This window comes from Prosopis cineraria, unplaced genomic scaffold (assembly GCF_029017545.1).
Source record: "Prosopis cineraria cultivar Desert tree isolate PC_DT_omini unplaced genomic scaffold, ASM2901754v1 PC3, whole genome shotgun sequence".
Taxonomy (NCBI): Eukaryota; Viridiplantae; Streptophyta; class Magnoliopsida; order Fabales; family Fabaceae; genus Prosopis; species Prosopis cineraria.
In genome coordinates this window covers 10,823,933-10,844,964 of record NW_026555334.1, presented here as the reverse complement: position 1 = coordinate 10,844,964, position 21,032 = coordinate 10,823,933, and the positions used below count along the sequence as shown (strand labels likewise).

At 32.4% G+C, this 21,032-nt stretch overlaps 1 protein-coding gene across 1 annotated transcript; it reads right to left on the bottom strand.

Moving 5' to 3' along the window:
• Window positions 1-7,883: 7,883 nt before the first annotated feature.
• On the bottom strand, window positions 7,884-20,801 carry LOC129304596 (protein MOTHER of FT and TFL1-like). The gene is made up of 6 exons (XM_054944307.1): window positions 20,554-20,801; window positions 20,352-20,413; window positions 20,198-20,238; window positions 19,375-19,611; window positions 12,311-12,390; window positions 7,884-7,976 (listed from the first exon to the last, which is right to left on the bottom strand). Exons 1-5 carry the CDS (start codon window positions 20,761-20,763, stop codon window positions 12,335-12,337), a joined length of 606 nt encoding a protein of 201 aa, XP_054800282.1. The 5' UTR covers window positions 20,764-20,801; the 3' UTR covers window positions 7,884-7,976; window positions 12,311-12,334.
• Between the last annotated feature and the right edge of the window lie 231 nt (window positions 20,802-21,032).

Sequence of the window (21,032 nt, the reverse complement as noted above, 5' to 3'; positions counted from 1 at the left end):
GAGATTCAAATTTAAATTAATACATATTTGTTTAAATTAAAAATTAAATATTTATTTTACTATTTAAATCTATCCTCATGAATCTCCAAAATCATAATATAATTTTTTATTAATATATGAAATTTGACATAATATATTCCCCATTATTATAGCTAAACTCAACTCTCATAATTCCATGAATCTAAAAAAAAATCTATTTTTACCTTATTAAAATTAAAAAAATAATATGTCGTGAAAGAGTTTCCAGACATGTTATATTTAGTTTAATATATATATAGATATATATATATATATATGTATATTTAGACATGTTATTTAGATCAGGTTGCTGTGAAGGACTTTGGAACTCAATATATTAATTTCATATATTAAGTTTTACCAAATTTAAATTCCTTAAATATCTAAACTAAATAAAATAATTTTAAATATCTATCATTTTGATTTTTTTAAATCATATCTTAATTTTCCCTCCCAAATCATCCTGATTCAATTATAAATTATTAGATTAGGTTAATAGCATATTTCACAATTGCACATCTAAGTCACTCCTCTAATTAATTGCATTAAGTTCATTTTCCTCTCCACTATTATTCATACTATCCATGGCCTCTACTTTTGAGTTCCATGCTATTCAGTGTATTAACATAATAAAAAAAGATTGGCACATTACAGTTAGGGTGATTCATATCTAAATATTGTCAGGTAGAAATACATCCGAAGAATCTAATGGTGTTGAATTGGTCTTCCAAGATGCTAGAGTAAGTGTTTATGTATTTTGTTTTTTTCAGATCCCCTTAATTATGTCTAATATATAATACTCATCTATCCATGGGATAATGTTGTTGTAGGTTGCATCTCTTTAAAAATATAATGATTTCAAAATTGAGGGTCTCTCAATGCTATGCATTATTTATCAATAAATCATACTTTTTTTAATAAAAAAATATGTTGAATATGATTTCTACTTTTTGTTGCAATTATATTGATATGGTGTTTCCAACAGCATGTGTAACTCGTGAAATCATTATTTGTAGACAATTCTAATAGTATCATTGATATTATTAAATTAACCTGCCATGAAAAATATTTGTGAAATTCAAACAATGTGATCGGATTTGTCATGTTCATGAATAGTATTATTTGTTCTTACATTTCATATTGATTTATGATAAGTATTACTCTAATAATTAACCTATCATAGGGTGAACAAAACTTTGCAATTATGTAAAAAACTTTTGTGAGACGTTTTAAAGATAAGTTGCATCCCTTTAAAATATTGAATTTTAAAATTTGGGTCTCTCATGCTATGGATTGTATCGAACAACAGATCATCCTTATAAGATTCGCTTCATGTTCTCTGCTACTGTGAAGTTGCCTCTTGAGACAAGTTCTATCCATTGTTTCGGGTTCAATTTTATTAATATTCCATATATTGTAGATAGGGAGGCGTGAATGATAATTACTTAATTGGTATGTATTTAAATTTTTTAAATTTGTTCTTTTAAAAACTCTATTTGATAATGTCCTATTTTAATCCTTTTTTATCTATTAAAAAATCTCATTGCTTTAGGGGGAAAAAACTCACCAATCAAATAAAAGTAAGGCAATTACTAAGTTTAAATTATCTATTTTTATCTATCTTAATATTAAATGGTTTATTTTTCTTAATGACATGTGATTAAATGGTAAATTTTCTTTATTTTCTCAATTTTTTTGATAAGACCCCCTTTCTTAATATGAGCCCGATTTGGGCTTAATTTAACAAGAGCGGATAACCTTATAAGTCAACATCTCCCACTCATACTTAATGAATAAGACATTACTAGTTTTTCTCTTTCTCTTCCTTCTTTTCATACAAAGATGCTTTTCCATGACCACATGGGCTTGACATCTCTATTTTGGATATTTGTACTAGAAATACTATTACGAACTAGCACAAAAGAACCCTACAGCTGATTTAAGCTTATGTTGACTTTGTGCTATAAATGTCCTAAATTTGCCTTGTATACACTTTTCTCTTAGCCAATCTAATCCCTCTTTGAGTTAGTATAAGACTCAAATTGCCTTTCTCATATGCATAATGTCTACACTTATGAAACCCACAAAATGATATCAAAAGGGGCTGGTCTTAGACACTTTTATAGGTGTGTGTATATAAGATAATCTTCCTTTAAACCATATATAACTTTGACAAAAATAGTCGCTCTCATAGCACACTACCTTTAGATTACATCTATCATGATTATAAGATATATGTTAAAGTACCGGGTATTATAACTTACCTCCATGATATTATCAAAGTCAAAGGACATCAATAAAAGGATTATTCCTTTCTGGAACTCACACAACAATAAGCAGAAACCTTTTCACTTGCTTTCCAACTAGAGTTCTTAAGCACATGCGGCATGAATTGCATGCTACAGTGTTACTCTTATCTCACTAGAGTGTATGTCATTTTGATTTTATCATTACCACCATACAAACTTAAGTTTAAACACACAATATCTAAGGCAAATTCTTCTACTCATCTCCCATGACGTCAATCGTAAAGAATTCGTTATCTAGCTACAGGTATCATAGATGCGGGAATCTATGAATCGATATATATATATACAAATCTCATCAACTTATTCCTTATTTTATGTTGAGGTGACATATAGTTTTTTGTTTCTTCTTTACCATATTAGTACTCTTATTGCCTTATTGGTGACCACAGATATCATAACTTTGCCTTCTCCTCTTAAGAGTTAACAGTGGTTGCTCGTGTGAGAGAGCCAACCTTTTTAACCTATATGACATACTAAACATTATGTACTTTCACACACATACACACATAGCTATGATGAAATAATTTTCATAAAAAAATGCCACTTTATGTATGCTATTTCATTTCCTATCATGTTGTAACAGTCCTCACCTAACCCCACTGAGGGTTTTTTGGACTAGGCCAACCTACTTATGGCAGTGAAAACCAGCTTTCCCTAAGGTGGTACTTGAATTATTCCTCACGCCACCAAAGAAGTCTTTTAGAGTCTTTTCAGACTCGAACCTCCAACCTCTACCACTTTAAGGAAGTTGAGGCTAAGTTTGATACTATTGAGTCAAGTAGTTATAACATTCAGAAAAATTTAATCATGATTTATTAACATAATAAGTGTGATTAGTGAGTTAATGAGGTGCGTGTGGCAAGAGAGGCCTAATTTATGTAAATTGTTATGATTTAAGCCTTAAAAGTAGGTCTAGATCGATAATGGGCCACCCAGGTAAGGAAAGAGGAAGAAAAAGTGAAGATTTGCCCTTTGTGCCGTATGCTGCGGCGTGTGGTCAATCTGCCACAACACACAGGGGAAAATTTGAATGTAATGGCCTTTCTGTGCCATGCGCCGCAGCAGAGGGCACCATGCATTGCGGCATACGAACAAAAAATTGATAAATCAGATATAATTTTGCATGCGAAAACAAAAGAGGAGGAGAAGAAGAAAATGAAAAACTCAACTTAGGCTCTGTTAGGGCATGGCATAGGTTTCTATTGGTAATATTTTAAAGCTCCCAAATACCTAACATAAGTTTATTATGCCTTCTTCTTCCTTTCTCTCCCTCATTTATGGAGATTTATGATAGGGTTTGAGTTGGAAAGTTTATTTTTAGTTTATAGGAGCATGGGTCCATTCTACTAATTAAAATGGGTATATTTAGAGTTGTTTAAGGTATTAGAACACCACATTAATGGTTGTGGAAATGGTTGGTTCATGAGAGTATTATATATCTAAAAATTGACATAAATGAGGTAGCTGGGAGAGGTTATGTCCATTAATGGTGGTTTGAAGAGTTATTAATGATAATGTGCATTAATGAAGCCTAGAGGACCCATTGGGTATGAATGGGCAATAATTTATGGATTGATAGAATAGAGTGTGTGGAAATTTATGTTGGTAAATCCTCAAAAATGAGATAATGATGGTATCATTATATTATGCTTGTAGTGTGATTTAATTTGGCACCATTCAAGATTGGGAGAAGCTTTAGAAGTGTTTTGTGTAAGGGATGAATCTCTTTAAGGTTTGAGGTAACCAGGAAAAACCTAATTTTTATAGTTAAATGTTAATTGTATTTGTAAAATGTGGTTAATAATTTAAATTAATGATGCATATTAGCAATGTGTTTAACTTGTGAAATGATTTTAGAAAGGAAAACATTAATTATGCCACCCATTGATTTATGAATTTAACTATAACATGTTATTGTGGGTGGAAAACTATGATGTGTAATGTGTTGAGAATGTGGAGTATATGTGAGTGTGAGTGTGTTGGATTATTTGCCATGAATTGATTGTTTAGAATGCATAGTATGTGAGAAATATGTATAGCATGATCATTAGCGGAAGTTTGTTTAGGGAGAAGAGTAGTTGATTAAAATTCACGTGGTATTAGCAGTGACTGTTGGAATCGAAAACTTGCCTTAGCACCAACTATTAAAATCGAGAGGTAGCCTTTATACTATGGTTGATTTGGAATTGTCTCACTTGTTCTATGAGGGATTCGAACTTAATTAGTCTCTAATGATGCCTCATGGTAGTTAATATTAGGAGAGATTGAATTACATAAGTAAGTGAGTTAACCCTGACCTAGTAGCTCCTCACAAATAGAAGGTTAGGTTAGTCCATGAAGGATATAGCTAGTGATAGCCACCGGTTTTTATGTCAGAGATAATAGGAAGGTATAAGGTTGTCATTTGATCATGTATATAAATCTGACTACCTAGTTGTTAGTATTGTGGTTCGGTATAAATTAGGGGCACATGGTTGTTATTATTGTGACTTCATGTTGTGCTTTGCAAAAGAACATGATTATGTGTGTTGTAGGCTCAGCCACATGATTGTTAGTTTTGTGGACCGTGGCCAATTCCATCATGTTGTGATTATGTTATGCTTGTTTTGCCCATTTATATCTATTTACAATTGATACACAACTATATAGGTTAGGTGAAACTTGGTTACTGAGTGGTTGTATTTACCCTCAATTCTCAATATTTCAAGACTTAGCTTATCAGATCCGAGTTGGAGAAAGCACACAGAAGCTTAAGATTGTAGAGTAATCCTTTTTGTATGCCCCTCTTATTGTTTTTATGTGTAAATATTAATGTAATTGCCAAGAGTCACGTATGATTATTTTACACTACTTGCATTATCTTGGTGTACAACTTATGTATTTTATGCCCTGAGTTAGTGAGTTTTGGTCGTAAACTGACGAAAGAGCCAAAATACTTCTGCAGGTAGGGATATATGTATTTTGAAAGATTTAGAATGAAAATGATGATTTTGTGCACGAATTTCCTTCCCCTTATGTTTTATGTAAATTAGGGTTGAGTGGTGATTTTAAGATATATGTGTTTTTTATTGTGTGTGGTACATTACATGAGTCCGTTAGAGTGCACTGAGTGTGGTCAGATAGTCGATGTAAGCTTTTGGCACTTATGGTTGAATTGGGATACTAAGGTTGTGTGATTTTTGTGAAAAAAATGATAAAATGAGTTTTAGTGTCTAACTTTTTATACAAAAAGAATGTAAGTATGAAACCAATGCCATTAGCTAGAGTTAGAAGAAAGCTCTATGTAGACACCAAAACCACCTTAATTACATGTTGGAGAAAGATTTTGAAAGTGTCGAAAGTTCTCTCCCTATACTGTCAAATGACAACAATTGATGCTGTTAAGTTTGTGCAATGAACCGTGGCACCTCACCCCACGGCACATGGCACAGAGATGGATGAGCTATAATGCACATGTCACAAGCCACAATGCATTTGTCATTTTCTACAAAAAATCTTGTTTTAAGTTTTAAAACTCATTATTTTGGGTCTCATTTGTTTTTCAAGCTTCCGCATTACTTTCAAACTTTGATTTGAACATGTTAAGTGTGTGATTGAGATTGAAAATTGAGTCTTGGGGATCCTATTATATATGTTTTGAAAATTTCTCCCATTTGTGTAATTTTTCAACTTTGGTAATCTTTTAAGGATTAATCCCTTGATTACCTCAATTTTGGAGTTAATTGTGGTGAGTAAGGGAGACCTTACACATACCAAAGGACTTACAACATTTTATGAACACTTCCTTAGGTATAAGATTTATAAGGAGATTTGTTATCACATAATGTGTAGGAATTAGTTGTACAAATACAACTATTTGTGCTATATCATCTCAGATAAAATCATACTTTACATTCACATTTCAATCATGTTATGATACTTGAAATCTTACTCTTGCATAGCAAATGCTATAGTGTAGTTACACACATTTACACTAGATTTAAATCATCATTTATAAATCCAAAATGTTCCATAGAGCTAGCCTCTTATACCATTATAATAAATGTTATAAACTAAATTTATTCGACAACATAGTGCCCTTCAAATATCTCAAGATCTTTTTCACTGCTTTTTAGTGTTTCTCATCATGGTTGGACTAGTAACACTTTACAAGTCTTATTACAAAAAAAAAATGGGACATACATGTGTTATTGTGTACAATACCAATAACACTTGTATAAGGGATTTTTTCCACTTTCTTCTTCCATTTCTTTCTCTACTTATACAGAACATGATTTCTCATTCTCTTTTAAAGTAACTATGAATGACTCATCTTTCATATGAAAATGTTTTATAAGAACATTCTTTATGTTACTCTCAAAGCCCTTTTACATCAACATATGCAAGGATGATTGAGATCTTTATTTTGTTTTATACAACCTTATTCTGTGTCTCTTGAAGAGATACGATGTGGCCAATTTCCTCCTAGTTAGGGAGTTTATTCTTTAAGAAATGTGACATCTCACAATTCAAATTCAATCACAATCTCAATTTTGTTTTCACTCATGAAAAAATAACCCTTTTTATTTCTCAAAGTATCTAATGAAGACACATTCTTTCCCTTATGGACTTTGTTTTTTATATTTGTAGAAATCATTATGGACATATGCAACTGATCCCCACCGTTTAAAAATATTTAAATCCAGTATATGTTCTGTCCATAACTTAAAGGGTGTGATTGTGACTAACTTTAAAAGCACATGGTTATGTCTGATGAGAATTATTACTCAAGAATCTTTCACATGAAAGTTGTTGACTTGTTTATGCCAATATTAACTTAACCATGTCGTATAGTATTTTATCTTAGCAACTCCACTCTATTATAGAGTGCTTGGGATATTTTACCACTTACTTATCCCTTTTTTTATAGTTAGTTTAATTAATTAAACAAATATTCATGACCTCAATCAATTAGTAACAATTCATAAAACTTTACTGTTCATTTGATTTTATACCTTACTTAGGCACTATCTAAAGCATTCAAAAGCTTTAGATTTGTGAAATAAAAGACTCATGATAATATTGTGAATAATCATCAATAAATTATCAACTCTGTGATTTGTCCTTACACTCATAACACCACATAAATTAAATAGAAGAATTGTAAGGGATACTTTATTTTAGTTCCCTTATCTGAAAGGTTTTCTTATTACTTTATTAGTTAGACAATTCTCACATAAGGACACTTTCTCATTAGAAATTGAGCCTTGCATTCTTATTTTACTAGTTTTACTCATTCTTTTCTAATTTTTATGTCCTAGCCTTAGCATGTCTATTGCTCATATCAATATTAAAGCTAAAACAATCATAAAAGTAATTGTTACTAACAATATCCAAATAACTTCCTTGAAAGAAAAATTGAACAAAACAAAAAAAAAATTGTTCATTTCATAATGTCTAAAACATTATCATAAAAGTTTATAATAAACCCATAATATAAAAATTTAAAAAAGTTCCATCAGTATTCTAGTGGTTAAAAGGCATTGCAAAGGGTCTTGATCTTTTCCACCTTGTAAAGCAAATTCCTTGATTTTGCCTTTTTCACCTATAATTCAACAACCAACGGTACCTGTGAGGGATCCTTAGTCCCTATCATTTCTGCCTGTGGAGCTTGAGTTTATAATTCAAGAAGAAAAAAAGTTTTGTTAGAAAAATAGAGTACTTAGTACATCTGAAATCAAGGTATTGAAAATCAAACCAATCATTAAATCGACTGAGGTCAAGGGTTAGGGTTAAGGGTTCAATCAAAAGTCAAACCAGTCATAATAAAATAATATAGTTTTTTAAAAAAGTAATTATACATTATATATTTGTATAATATTAGAATAAAAATCTTGGCAAAAAAAACAAGAAGCAAAAGGCTGTAATTGACTAAGATGCAGGTAAGGAAATCGAGAAAAATCTTAGGAGAATGAAAGGCAAGAAAAGAAAGAAAGAAAAAGAAATTGAAAAGTCTATTAGTCTAGTAGAAGAATGGTATTACATCATTATCAAAGGTCCTAAGGATGCAATAGTAAACCTATTTTTTTAATATGTAACAATGAACCCATTTTCAAAGCTCAAGCTTTTGAAGACTGAAAAAAAAAACCCTTTCAGTTAGACGCCGAATTACCAATTTCCACCGCCAATACCATACTCAAATCACTGAAAAAAGAAGAAACCCTTTCAGGAACAATGCATAAAATGTCCCTTCTTTACTTCATGCTCTATTCAGATGGTTATGGCTTTCACCCAGAAGATGATTTCAAAAGACTCAACTGTAAGGTGGACTTTAAGTCTTCAACAGGCTCAACGATAAAGGAAGGAGACAGTATAGAATCGAGAATGTTAAGGGGAGAGCTGAGAAGGCAAGTCTAAAAGTGAGAGGTAAAGAAGATCATCTGAGGTAGAGTGACTCAAGGTTTCTATTTTTATTTTATTTTTCAAACCCGTTATTTTAGGGTGTCAAAAATTTAAAAGAAGTAACTCGCCCAACCTTACGTAAAATTTAAAAGAAGTAACTCACCCAACCTATGAAACTCATGGGGTTAGGCAGGTTAATCTTGGGTCACCTAAGTTAACCTGATTTGACTGGCACCTAAAGAAATAGCTAAATTAGACTAGATAGACAGTCGGTTCACTATTCTACCAACCAATCATGTCTGATTTTATAAACCATGTCTGAAATTTACAAATTGACTCAATTTACTAGTACCTTATCTTTTTTATTTTGCTTAAGACAATTCCTTATGAAGTAGCCCATTTTCTAGTAGGTAAAGCACTCAACCATTCTTAGGTCAGCTTTCTTCCCACCTTTCTTGCCCTTCTTATTGAATAATTTCTCATTCTTGAAATTTGAGCCATCTTTCTTACCCTTATTGCCCTTTTAAGAACTAGGTTGAGTATTAGAAAGACCAGATTCCTCAATTATGTATGCCTTTTCAAAGGATTTATAAGCCTCAAGGCATTCATCTTCAAGCTCAAGATGTTTTGCTGCATCGTCAAAAGTGACGATGTTTTATTATGGGTCAAATTTACTTTCATGTACTCCTAGTTAGAAGGGAGTGATCTTATAACAACTTGAACTTGCTATTCATCAGACAATATGTGTCCAGCTTCTTTTAGTTCTGGATTATATTAGCCATCTCATACATATGCTTTCTCATAGGAGTATTAGGCATGACCTTTAAGGTGTCAAACTTTATTGTCAACCTTCTTAGTTTTATGGTGGAAGTACCTCCAAACTTGTCCTTCAATGCAATCCACATAGCTTAAGTAGTGGCGTACTTATCATACTCTCACATAAGATCATTAGCAATTGTACTCAGTAAAGTAATGCATGCTATGCTATTTTTCCTTTTCTAAGCCATGAAAGCCTCATGATCCTTCCTATACTGGGTAAAATTCCTAGCTCTAGGTTCCACCATTGTCGTAGTCAATAGCTCAAACGTGTCTCGTTCCTCTAATATGTATAAGACCTTTCGGTGCCAGATATCCCAATTATTCTTGTTTAGCTAATCCCTTTCATTTAATTCAACAATTATGTTCTTGGTAGCCATTCTCGATTCAGTCACAAAACTATTCCATATGAATAGTGTTTTCTATTATTGAAATGAATCAAAGAACATTTTAGCAATATGGTGCATGAAAGCATATAATATCATGTACTTGTATCATTCTTAACTAAGATAAAAATGACATTATTAGGTCTACGATCAAGAGACTATGTTTGTGCCTACATCACATGGATTCTAGTAACACCATTAACATCTAACAAGAATTTTATACAAGTATTTCAAAATAGATTTTCATTTATGACTCTAAGAAAACTCATTTTTTAAGAGCTCCTACTCAAATGAAGAATACATTTAATAAAATAAGTCTAAAACATGGTTTATGATACTCCAAATAAAAACATAGTCTTTGTACATATTTAAAACACAAAATCAAAAATTACAAGACAATCACATGAATGGGTACTTTCATGTATTCTTATCGCTTATCATTTTATCATTTTTATTTTCGTGATAAAAGATTTTATCTCCTTAATTCTTATAAGGAGATTTGTTTCATCATTTAAATGAGATAATCTTGTTTTTAACTTCTTCAAAGTCTTGAGAGGATTGTTGTAATGCCTTACTCTTCCTAACATGATAAGACCATAGTTTTTTTGAACATTTTTCAGTTTAAGAATTGAGACAACCATAAATAGCCTTAACCTTACTCCAATATTCTTCAACACATTTGATTACTTAGAGTTTTGTCTTCATATGCAGAGTTATCTCTTTGTCTCTCTAATTATTTATAATTAAAAGGATTCCAACATTTGTTTTTAGGGAGTGTATTTAATATAGCATTTTCTTAAACTCTTTCAGGAAATAAAAATTATTCTTCATTTAATTGAGCTTATTTAAAGTATCAACACTTCGCTTAATAAGTGATTTTAGAGAAATTAATTTATGCTATATTATTAAAAGTATTATATTTTTTTATGGTTGTTCATATGTCCTCTCCCCTTTTTCCACACTGGAAAAAAAGCTTTCTTAAAATTAATCATAAAACTTCAGATTTATTGTACTTTTACAATTATCATTTCACTTGAAAATAATTTTTTTGTCATTAAATTTTTGGTTCAAATTTGGTTTAGATCTACAATTGTTTTAATTTGGGTCAATATCCAAATCACTTTCTAGATCCTCGCAAAGTGGTAATTTTGTCTTTATAAGTTCCATTTCAAAATCCTCACTAAAAGGATAACATTTAAAAAAATGTTTTATCTGAAATACCTCTTAGAGAGACATTATCCAACATTTTAGTACTTTTAGTAGACTCTCAATTCATATTTATCCATATGATAAATAATTTAAATGATTATAATTATTTTTTATGGTTTTTAAATAATTAAAAATCACTCATATAAGAACTAAAATCCTCTTAAATTATCCAAATATGCTTTAAAATAAGCAAATTATATATCAAAATGTAGATCTTGAATTTAGAGATTTTTAAAAACAAACCATCTCTCAATCTGATCGTTCAACCACCTACACAAGCCCTTATAATAAGTCAAAAACAAAAATTCTAAAGAAATAGGAAAATTTTAGCAAAGCCCACTCTCAACAATGGAGAGTGTAAGCCACACGCCACTATAGAGACCTAAAAAAACTACATGCATCACCACATTTGACTCCACTCATCGAGACCTCTCAGGTGATGTGGTCCATATGTCCATTGAATCCTTTGATAAGCCCTACTTGCCACTATTTTCCTTTTTTTAATTTAATATAAAATATTATTATTTCATTTAAATGGTTGATCAGGTTAAGACTTATCCATAATTATTTTTTTAGCCTTGGGCTATTGGGCTCTAAGCCCAAAAACCTTTTTTTTTTGCAATTGGGCTTCTCTTCTTTAGCTTAACCAATATCTTTTCCTTTTTTCATAATAGTAGTTTTTTTTTATTTCGGGGTTGAAACGATATCATTTTGGTCGTGTTCAACCTCCCACCGAGTCATATTGACTCAGTTTCCTTCGAGTCTGTTAGACCTAAAACTTCAAATGGCTATATCTCCTGCATCCGATATTCGTTTGGTGTATTCTTGGTGTTATTTTTTTTCATTTTTGTTGAGCTCTATACAATGATATCAACCATTAGCCTAAAAAATACTGTTTTCAAGTATCTTATTTTTGGTTATATGTTTTCGAAACTTTTCTCATGCACAGGTTGTATGAATAACATATACAGTCACATATAATATAAATACAACCTTATGAAAACAAGATCATATTTTTAAATTCACATAAATGAACTTATATGATGCAACATATTGAATAGAAAGGAATATTACAATAAGATTTTTCATAGGATAAATATAAGCAAATCCTTTATCACAGTCACAAAAGCATAGAACAAACCAAATTCATGTTCTAATGCCAATCTAGAATAATAAAGTCTAAAAGCGTACCTTAAATTGCAGTGGATAATACTTCTACCCAAGAATGGAGTTACATGAACTCGATTTCTTGTACACAGCAAATACACTGACTGAAAGAGAAGAGGGATGTGAGTACTTAAAATATGGTTTTCTCTTAGTGTTTCACACACCATGTCGTTAAAACTGATTTTGCCTTCTCAAATATCCTTCACACATGAAGGAGAATAAGGCAATCGTGTATATGTGATTAATATAACCATTTCTACCAATTTTCAAGTATTAAGAGACAATTACATTTAAGAGCCCAAGTATAATCACTCACTTGGAAAGTTATTTGTGCAGTTTGGGAGAGGTTTAAAGAGGGAATGGGAAAGAAAGTTTGTAATGGATATAACACATCCTTCTAGTTTGAGAATTGGTTTGCATTGAATATCCCTTTAATTGAGCTTATCCCTGGTAGAGAAGGATATATTGAATGAGGAGAATCTATTTTTGAGTATGTTAATCCATAAAGGGACTCGAATATTGATAGGCTAAGGCTTTAGTTCTATCCTAACACTATTGCTTGTATGACTTGTGCTCATTTACCCAGTAAGGAGAGAGGATAAACACTTTTGAAAACTTTCCTTCGACGGATATTTTTATGTTAAAATGGCTTATAATTTTACTAATACTAGTATTAGAAACAATGTAGATAGCATTTGGAAGATCTTGTGGAGGTGGCCAATCATAAAGAAGATCAAATCCTTTATGTGGCTTTTTATGCATGGTAGGGTACGTATTTGTGAGCTCAAAACTAGGAGGGGATAAAAGGTAGATCAAAATTGTCCCTATGGATATTTGACACTTAAGGATTCCATGTATTTACTCTATAATTGTAACATCCAAAAAATTTTAACCTTGATTCATTAACCTAATAAGGGTGATTAGTGAGTTAATGAGGTGTGTAGTCAGAGGGGCTTAACTTGGCATAATTGATGTGATTTTAGACCTAAAAGTAGGTCCGAATTGATGGCGGGCCACCCAGGCAAGGAAAGAGGAAGAAAAAGTGAAGAACTATTCCCTGTGCCACACATCGCAACGCGTGGTTGGTCTGTCGCAGTGCACAAAGATAATTTAAATGTAACGGGCTTCTCTATGCCATGTACTGTGACGAAGAGCATCGTGCACCGTGATGTACGGCCAAAAATTAGATATATCTAATTCATTTTCTGCAAGAGAAAGACAGAAAAGGAGAAGAAGAAAAATAAAGAGCTTAATTTGGCTCTGCTAGGGCATGGCATTGGGTTTTATTGAGGCTAGATTGAAGCTCCCAAACATCTAAGATAAGATTATGGTATCTTCTTCTTCCTTTCTCTCCCTCATTTATGATGAATTATGGTAGAATTTGAGTTGGAAGATGGATTTTTGGTCCATAGGAGTATGGGTCTAATTCCATTGGTTAAAATGAGTATAAAGAGAGTTTTTTAATGTATTGGAACATCATATTGAGGATTTTACAAGTGAATGGCCCATGGGAGCATTTATTATCCGAAAATTGTCATAAATATGGTAGTTGGGAGTGGTTAATGTGCATTAATGATGGTTTGAGGTGTTATTAATGATAAGAGTATTAATGAATTTAATGAGCCCATTGGGTATGAATGGGTAGTGATTATGAGTTGGTTAAAAATAGTGTGCGTGGAGTTTTATGTTGATAAAGCTTCAAGAGTTAGATAATGATGATATTCTTGTGGTATGGATATAGAGAGGTTCGTTTTGGCACCATTCGAGCTTGTTAAAGCTTTAGAAAGTTGGTATAGTGGGGGGTAAACCTTTTACCTCTTGAAGGTTTAAGGTAACCAGGGAAAACTTAATCTTTATAGTTGAATGTTAATTATATTTGTGAAATGTGATTTATAAGTTAAATTAATGATACATATTGACAAAGTGCTTGATTTGTGAAATGATTTTTGAGAAAGAAAACCTTAATTTTTAACCCTTGATGTTTTGCAAAATTGATTGTAATTTATTACTATGGGTGGAGAATTATGTTATATTATGTGTTAAATTGTGGAGTATTGAGTTATGTGAGTTCATGTGTTATGAATCAATTATCAAAATGTATATTATGTGAAACATGTGCATAGCATGATCATTGGTGGGAGTTCGCCTAGGAAGATGAATAAATTGGTTGAAATCCAAATGGTATTGGCAGTGACTATTGAAATCAGGAACTAGCTGTTGGCACTAGTACTGGGCAAACGGGCTAGCCCCGCGGGCTGGCAGTTTTGCGGGTTGGGTTGGGCCAGCCCGCCAAATAAAACGGGCTGGAAAATCCAACCCAACCCATTTTTCAACGGGCTAGTCAACCCGCGGGCTAGCCCGCAAAAAATTATCAAATTTTTTTAATAATTTAAAATTTATACAATATAAATATATATATTTATTTCATATTTTAAAGCAAATTAGAAATTAAAAAACTTGTAAATAAATAAAATAAATATAGAATTCAACCAAGCAAATTCATTTTGTTAGATTTTTATTATTAATCATTTTCTCACCTAGGTGTGCTATCTTTGTCACTAATAAAGAAAATTTGAATATAAACTCATATTATTTTCTTAGTGAATTCATATTTATAATTTCAATCAATAGAATTTATGAGATTAATAAATAATATATATTCAAAACATTTCTCTAAAAACTAATAAATCATCTTCATAAACTATAACAAAAATTTTATTTGCAAATTATAAAAAGAATTTACACTATATTTTAAATGTAAAGAATATATTTAAAAGTCATAAATTATATATTTGAGAGATATTATCATTATTGTAAATTTATAAAAAGATATAATGTAATTAAAAAATAAAAAATTATTTTTTAAAAAATATTGCTAGCCTGCGGGCTAGCCCGTTTTAACCTGCTTTTTTACGAGTTGGGCTAACCCAGCCCGTTTTAAAAAATGGGCCAATTTTTTCAACCCAACCCGTTAAATTGTGCGGGTTAAACGGGCTAGCCCGCGGGCTCAACCTGTTTTCCTGGCTCTAGTTGGCACTGACCATTGGAATTGGGAGGTAGCCCTTCTCCCATGGTTGTTTTGGGACTATCCCACTTGTTCTATAATGGGACTCGAACCTAACTAGTTTTCACCGATTCATAAAAAGGCTAGGTTAGGGGTACGACACCCCATGGTTGTTAGTATTTGGGGAAACTGGATTATATAAGTGAGTGAGTTCACCCTGACCCGGTAGCTTCTCACAAGTAAAAGGCTGGGTTAGTCCGTGAAAAACGTAGCTACGAGATAACCACCGGTTTCATGTCAGAGGTAATAGGAGGATATAAGGTTGGCTTATGATCATGTATATAAGTCCGACTATATGATTGTTAGTTTTGTGGTTCGACATGTGTTAAGGGCACATGGTTGTTATTTTTGCTACCCTAGGTTATGTTTTTACGAAATAACATGATATAGTATTCTATGGTAAGCCCGGTCACATGGTTGTTAGTTTTGTAAACGGTGGCCTAGTGTTATGTGATATATATGCTTGTTTGCCTAATTGCATCTATTAACAATTGATATGCAACTGTATGGGTTAAGTTAAACTTGATTACTGAGTAGTTGTGCTCACTTCTCAATTCTCAATATTTTCAGGACTTAGCTCATCAGATTCGAGTCAAGGAAAACATACAGAGGCTTAGGATTTATGGAGTAATCCTCTATGTGCCTCTCTTTTGTTACTTACATGTGTATCTGTTAATATAATTGTCAACTAGGATTAATTGACATGATTTGTGCACTACTTGCATAATTTTATATATAACTAGTGTATTTTGTGCCCTAGGTTAGTGAGTTTTGGTTGTGAACCTCTGGTCAGGGCCAAAATTCTTGTGCAAGTAGAAACATTTGTATTTTGAGAAATTTAGAATGAAATAGTTAATTTTGTGCAACTTTTCCTCCCTCTTAATGTTTTGTGAAAATAGGGATTGAGTGGTGATTTTATGAGATATATGTTTTTGATTGTGTGTGGTGTGTTGCATGAGTTTGTAAGAGTCCATTGAGTTTGGTCGCATGGTTAGTATAAGCTATTGACACGTGTGGTTGAATTGGGACACCCCATTTGTGAGATTTTGTGAAAAAATGATCAAAATGGGTTTAGGTGTCTAACTTTTTATAAAAAAAATTAATTTGAGTGTGAAACTAGTGCCATTAACTAGAGCTAGAAGAGAGCTCCGTGTAGACATTGAAACCACCTCAATCGGACATTGGACGAAGATTTGAGATGCATCAGAAATTTGCTCCTTGTGCTGTCAAATGACGGCACTGATTTGTCAAATTTCATGCAATGCGCCACAGCACATGGTGCCTCATACTGCAACACATGACACAAAGGAGACACACGACGGCACATGATCGTAAGCTGTGGTGCACCTGTCATTTTTTATACAAAATTTGTTTTTGAGTTTTAAAACTCATTATTTGGGTCTCAATTGATTTTCAAGCTTCCGCTTTATTTTTAAAACTCTGATTGGAGTCCTTAAATCATGTTTGAGATTTGAAATATAAAAAAAAATGGGATTCTTTGGAAATAATTTTGAAAAATCTCTTTTATTAAGCTTTACAATTTGGTAATCCTTTCAGGGCTAAATCTCATATTACAATAATTTGGAGTTATTTGTGGTTTAACCTCAGAGAGGTTATAATGATTGTCAACAAGTGAGAGAAAGATGGAAAGCAATAGTTAAAGAGGCACACTAAAGCATGTTTACAAATCTTCAAGGTGCTTAATAGGTCAAGTGGAATCTAATAATGAAGTCAAACAGAGTTACACCAATAATATCACTTGAGCAACTTTATTCAAGTATGTATGTTGGGACATTTAGGTCTTTCAATGCAAAAAGGTTTTTGATGATGATGAGGAGGAGGTTAATAATCAAGCCTTAACTAGTTTCTTTAAAGCTTGTAATGATTGTGACCTTCTTCATAGAACCCTTCTTTTAGATTTTGAGAAACGAGTTTCTAGATCTGTTAATGGTTTTTTTACCTTGGAGTGGAGGCTCAATATTAGCTAACAACCAATCAAGATGTGGGGGTGCCATTTGGGATGATCAATGGTCATAGATCAAAGGCTTTAGTTATAAATTACTTACGTTCCTCCAACTATTGTAGAAGTCATCGCTATGACCCACGGTCTTAGCCTTTTTTGGGACATGGGGTATAGGAATGTAATTTTGTTTGCTGACTCTATTGAAGTTGTGAACTTGCTTACTTGGGGTTGTAGCAATACTCACCCTTTTAAAAGCATCATTATATATGTGCAGATCTTGTTTTATATATATGTGCAGATCTTGTTTTATAGAGACTAGATCCTTGAAGTTTAACATTTGAACTGAGAGAAGAATGTTATTGTAGATTACTTAGCTAAAAATTTTCATTACTTTGATTATGTCTTTTGTATCTTTGGTCATCCTCCTAGCCCCATCTAAGGTTTAGAGGCTAATGAGGGATCTTCCCCTCTTGTTAACTTAAATGTTTTGTAGCCTTTTGTTGCTAAAATGATTTCAATTTGATTCAAAAAAAGAAATAAAATATTCAAATGATAATATTTTCATTCCTTTTTTAAGAAAAAGAAATTTACCTCTAACCTAACCCTTCCCTATAAGGAAGAGGGATACATGTACCCACACACATACACTAATCATGTCAATGCTTTGTTCAAACTCAAGACTTCTTTCAAGAGAGGGAAGTAGCCTTGTCACTAGGACAACTGACTGTTGACATAATATTTTCATTCCTTGACATGCAAACTAAAAAGATATGAAATATAAAGACATTAATAATTTGCGATAAATTGATATAAAGATAATTGTGTTATTTGACCAAAGAACATTTGGTTCAACTAATTGAGGAAGTTGAATGTACTTATCTGAGATCTTGAGTCTAAATCTTAATATATACAGCTGTATTGAGTAAACATGTCAACAAAAACTTGTTGAGGTACCCATGAGTTCATCGTTAATAATAATAGTCTCACATATTGAGGGTTTAAATTAATTTGGACAGGAAGGGTTGAAACTCTCAGGTTTCTTAAGATATTGAATTATAGAATAGAAAAATTGTATCACCTAAAACATCCTTATATTTTTCAAAAATATAAATATACAGTTTTATTATTGATGTGATGTTTTTGTTGAAAATTAATAATTTATAAAAATCTCCCTAAATTTCTTTGAAACAAGGGTCTGCTCTAGCGCCTGAGAGGCGCAAGAGGAATGCGGCTTTGCCTTTCTTGCTGCTTTCATAAAAGCGGACTTTTCATCTTCAATTAAATAACAGGAAAATGCAACACAAGAAATTAATATTCCACCTCCCTATTTCAACTTATTCATTAATTGCTGGCCCAAAAACTTATTCATCACTCATTATTCACATCGGGTTAGGCTTGTTAATTTTCTGGGCCTAACGGTTTATATAAACTAATGGGCCTGGATTTGTATATAGTCTAAAATAAAAATGCTGTATAGTATTTATAAATAATATGATATTATATGATTTTTTAGTTAAAACATTACTATATGTTATGAGAGCTAGTGACTTTCATAAATAATATTACTTGTATTTAATTTTCTAAATAGAAGTTCAACTTAAAATTCTCCCACATTCTTTACAGATGAAGTACTTAATTTTATTAAGGAATCAAGAGGGTCTTATTCAACACTTTAAAATATTCCTTCCGGTCTCAAATAAAGAGACTTTTTTGTACTTAGTTTGCTCTCAAATATATATTTTTTAAAAAAAAGGCGATACCTAGTGTGTGTGTGTGTGTTAATTATACTATCCCAATTCTGCCCTCCGCTAATATAGTAATATTATGATAAAATCAAGACTTCAGCTGCTTTTAACTATTTATTATTAATCAGTATATGTTGGTTATTTGTAGGGTGAGTAGAAGAAACAAACATCTAATATTGGGTGAGTAGTTATTTTCTATTTTGCCGGAATACAATAGAATCACATGAAAAATTAAAAGGGAAAAAAGAAGAAGAAGCAAAACTGGAATTATAATAATTAAAATGATGGGAAGGATATTAAGAAGTAATTAATTAACTGGATGAAGGGGTCCGGCGACACTTGGGCTGCTTTTGGGAATTGAAGTAAACGGCGGCGACCGGGAGAGCAAGGCCGTGTTTGGAAGAGAAGTGTCGGGTATTGAAATTGGCTCGTTCTTCTCGCAACGATGCTTCCACGCCATCAAGTGATCCTCCCCTTTGCCTGAACGCCACAAACACGTACCTATGTATTCCCATCCGCGGGCTCGCCCCCACGTAACTCACTACTTCTTTCCCTGCATTCATTTCCCCCAGTCACTTTTATTAAAAAATTTGATAGAACAAAAAAATTAATGAATATTTTCACCATCCAGAATTATAGGATACTTTCAAATAATTTATAAAAAATATTACTTTGAATTCCTACACTTAATCGAGTTTTACTTTTTTTGATGTTATAAATTCTTATATTTTTATTTTTTAATATTTTAGGTCTCTATAAAATGCATGTAGAGGTGCCTAAAATATTAAGAAACAATAGTGTAAGGACTTTAAACACAAAAAAAAGGTGAAAAAAGTGTATGGACCTACAGCAAAATTCGAGCAAAGTAAAGAAATCTAAAATTATATTTTCCTTAATTTCTACTATTAATAAATTATCTGATAATCAATATGTAAAATTACACATTCTTTTCATATTTACCACTATATATAATAAGAAATTTTAATTGGAAAATAATATTAATAACACTTTCTAGTTAATGGCATTTAAAAAAATCTTATTATTTTAAGAGACTGAAAATAATATTTTTTAATATAATACTTTAAATAAAAAAGTGTTTTAATATAGCACTAAAAGAAAGAAAGAAGTGTCTGACCTACCTTGAGTGGCATCAGAACCCTCCGGAATATCAACGACAATCCTGCCACACGCGATATTCTTACGTTACTCAATTAGACCAAATCACAATATACTATCTTCATCATCATCATCATACGGTCGTGTGTGTGAACTTGAGAGAACAAAAGTATGTACCAGTGGAGCCACTCTCTGAATGTTGGTTCGCTGGGACTTGGAGCATCAGGATCCACCATTACCTACATGAAGCAATGTTACCGTTAATCAATGACCTTTTTATGAAGAGTGAGATTTGCGACTGGCAGAGAATAGAAGCTCTGTGTATTGTGCATGTATATTGTGAAAGAGATGTAGAAGCATGCTACAAATATATACATACCAGAGTGTACAGATTGGAAGCATTATTGTTATTAGAAGGAGACATGAGTCGAACACGAGGCCTGTCAGCTGCCAGTGAGGGTTTGATCTCACAACCACTCATCACCTGCTTCGACCCGAACTGCACCGTCAGTTTCAACTCCGGCACGAAGGGGTCCACGACGTCTCCGATAACCTTGCCGACGGCCAGTGGCTCTATCAACCCACTCATTCCTTCTTCTTGATTGCTGGGCTTATTGACCACTTTGGTCTGCCACCTTTGTGTGTGCGTGTGAATATGTATATGAATGGTGGTACAAACAAGGGTGTGTGTAAAGGTGCCCTCTCGCAGCTTCGTCAAACACTACGCAGAGAGGATATGTTTGTTTATGAAAGCGTTGTTTTGCGGCAAGGCTGTGGATGAGTGACACGTAGCAAGGAAGGGTACGTGGAGGGGCACACGGCTTTCCCACTACGTTGGTGGCAAGAGGCCACGTGTCT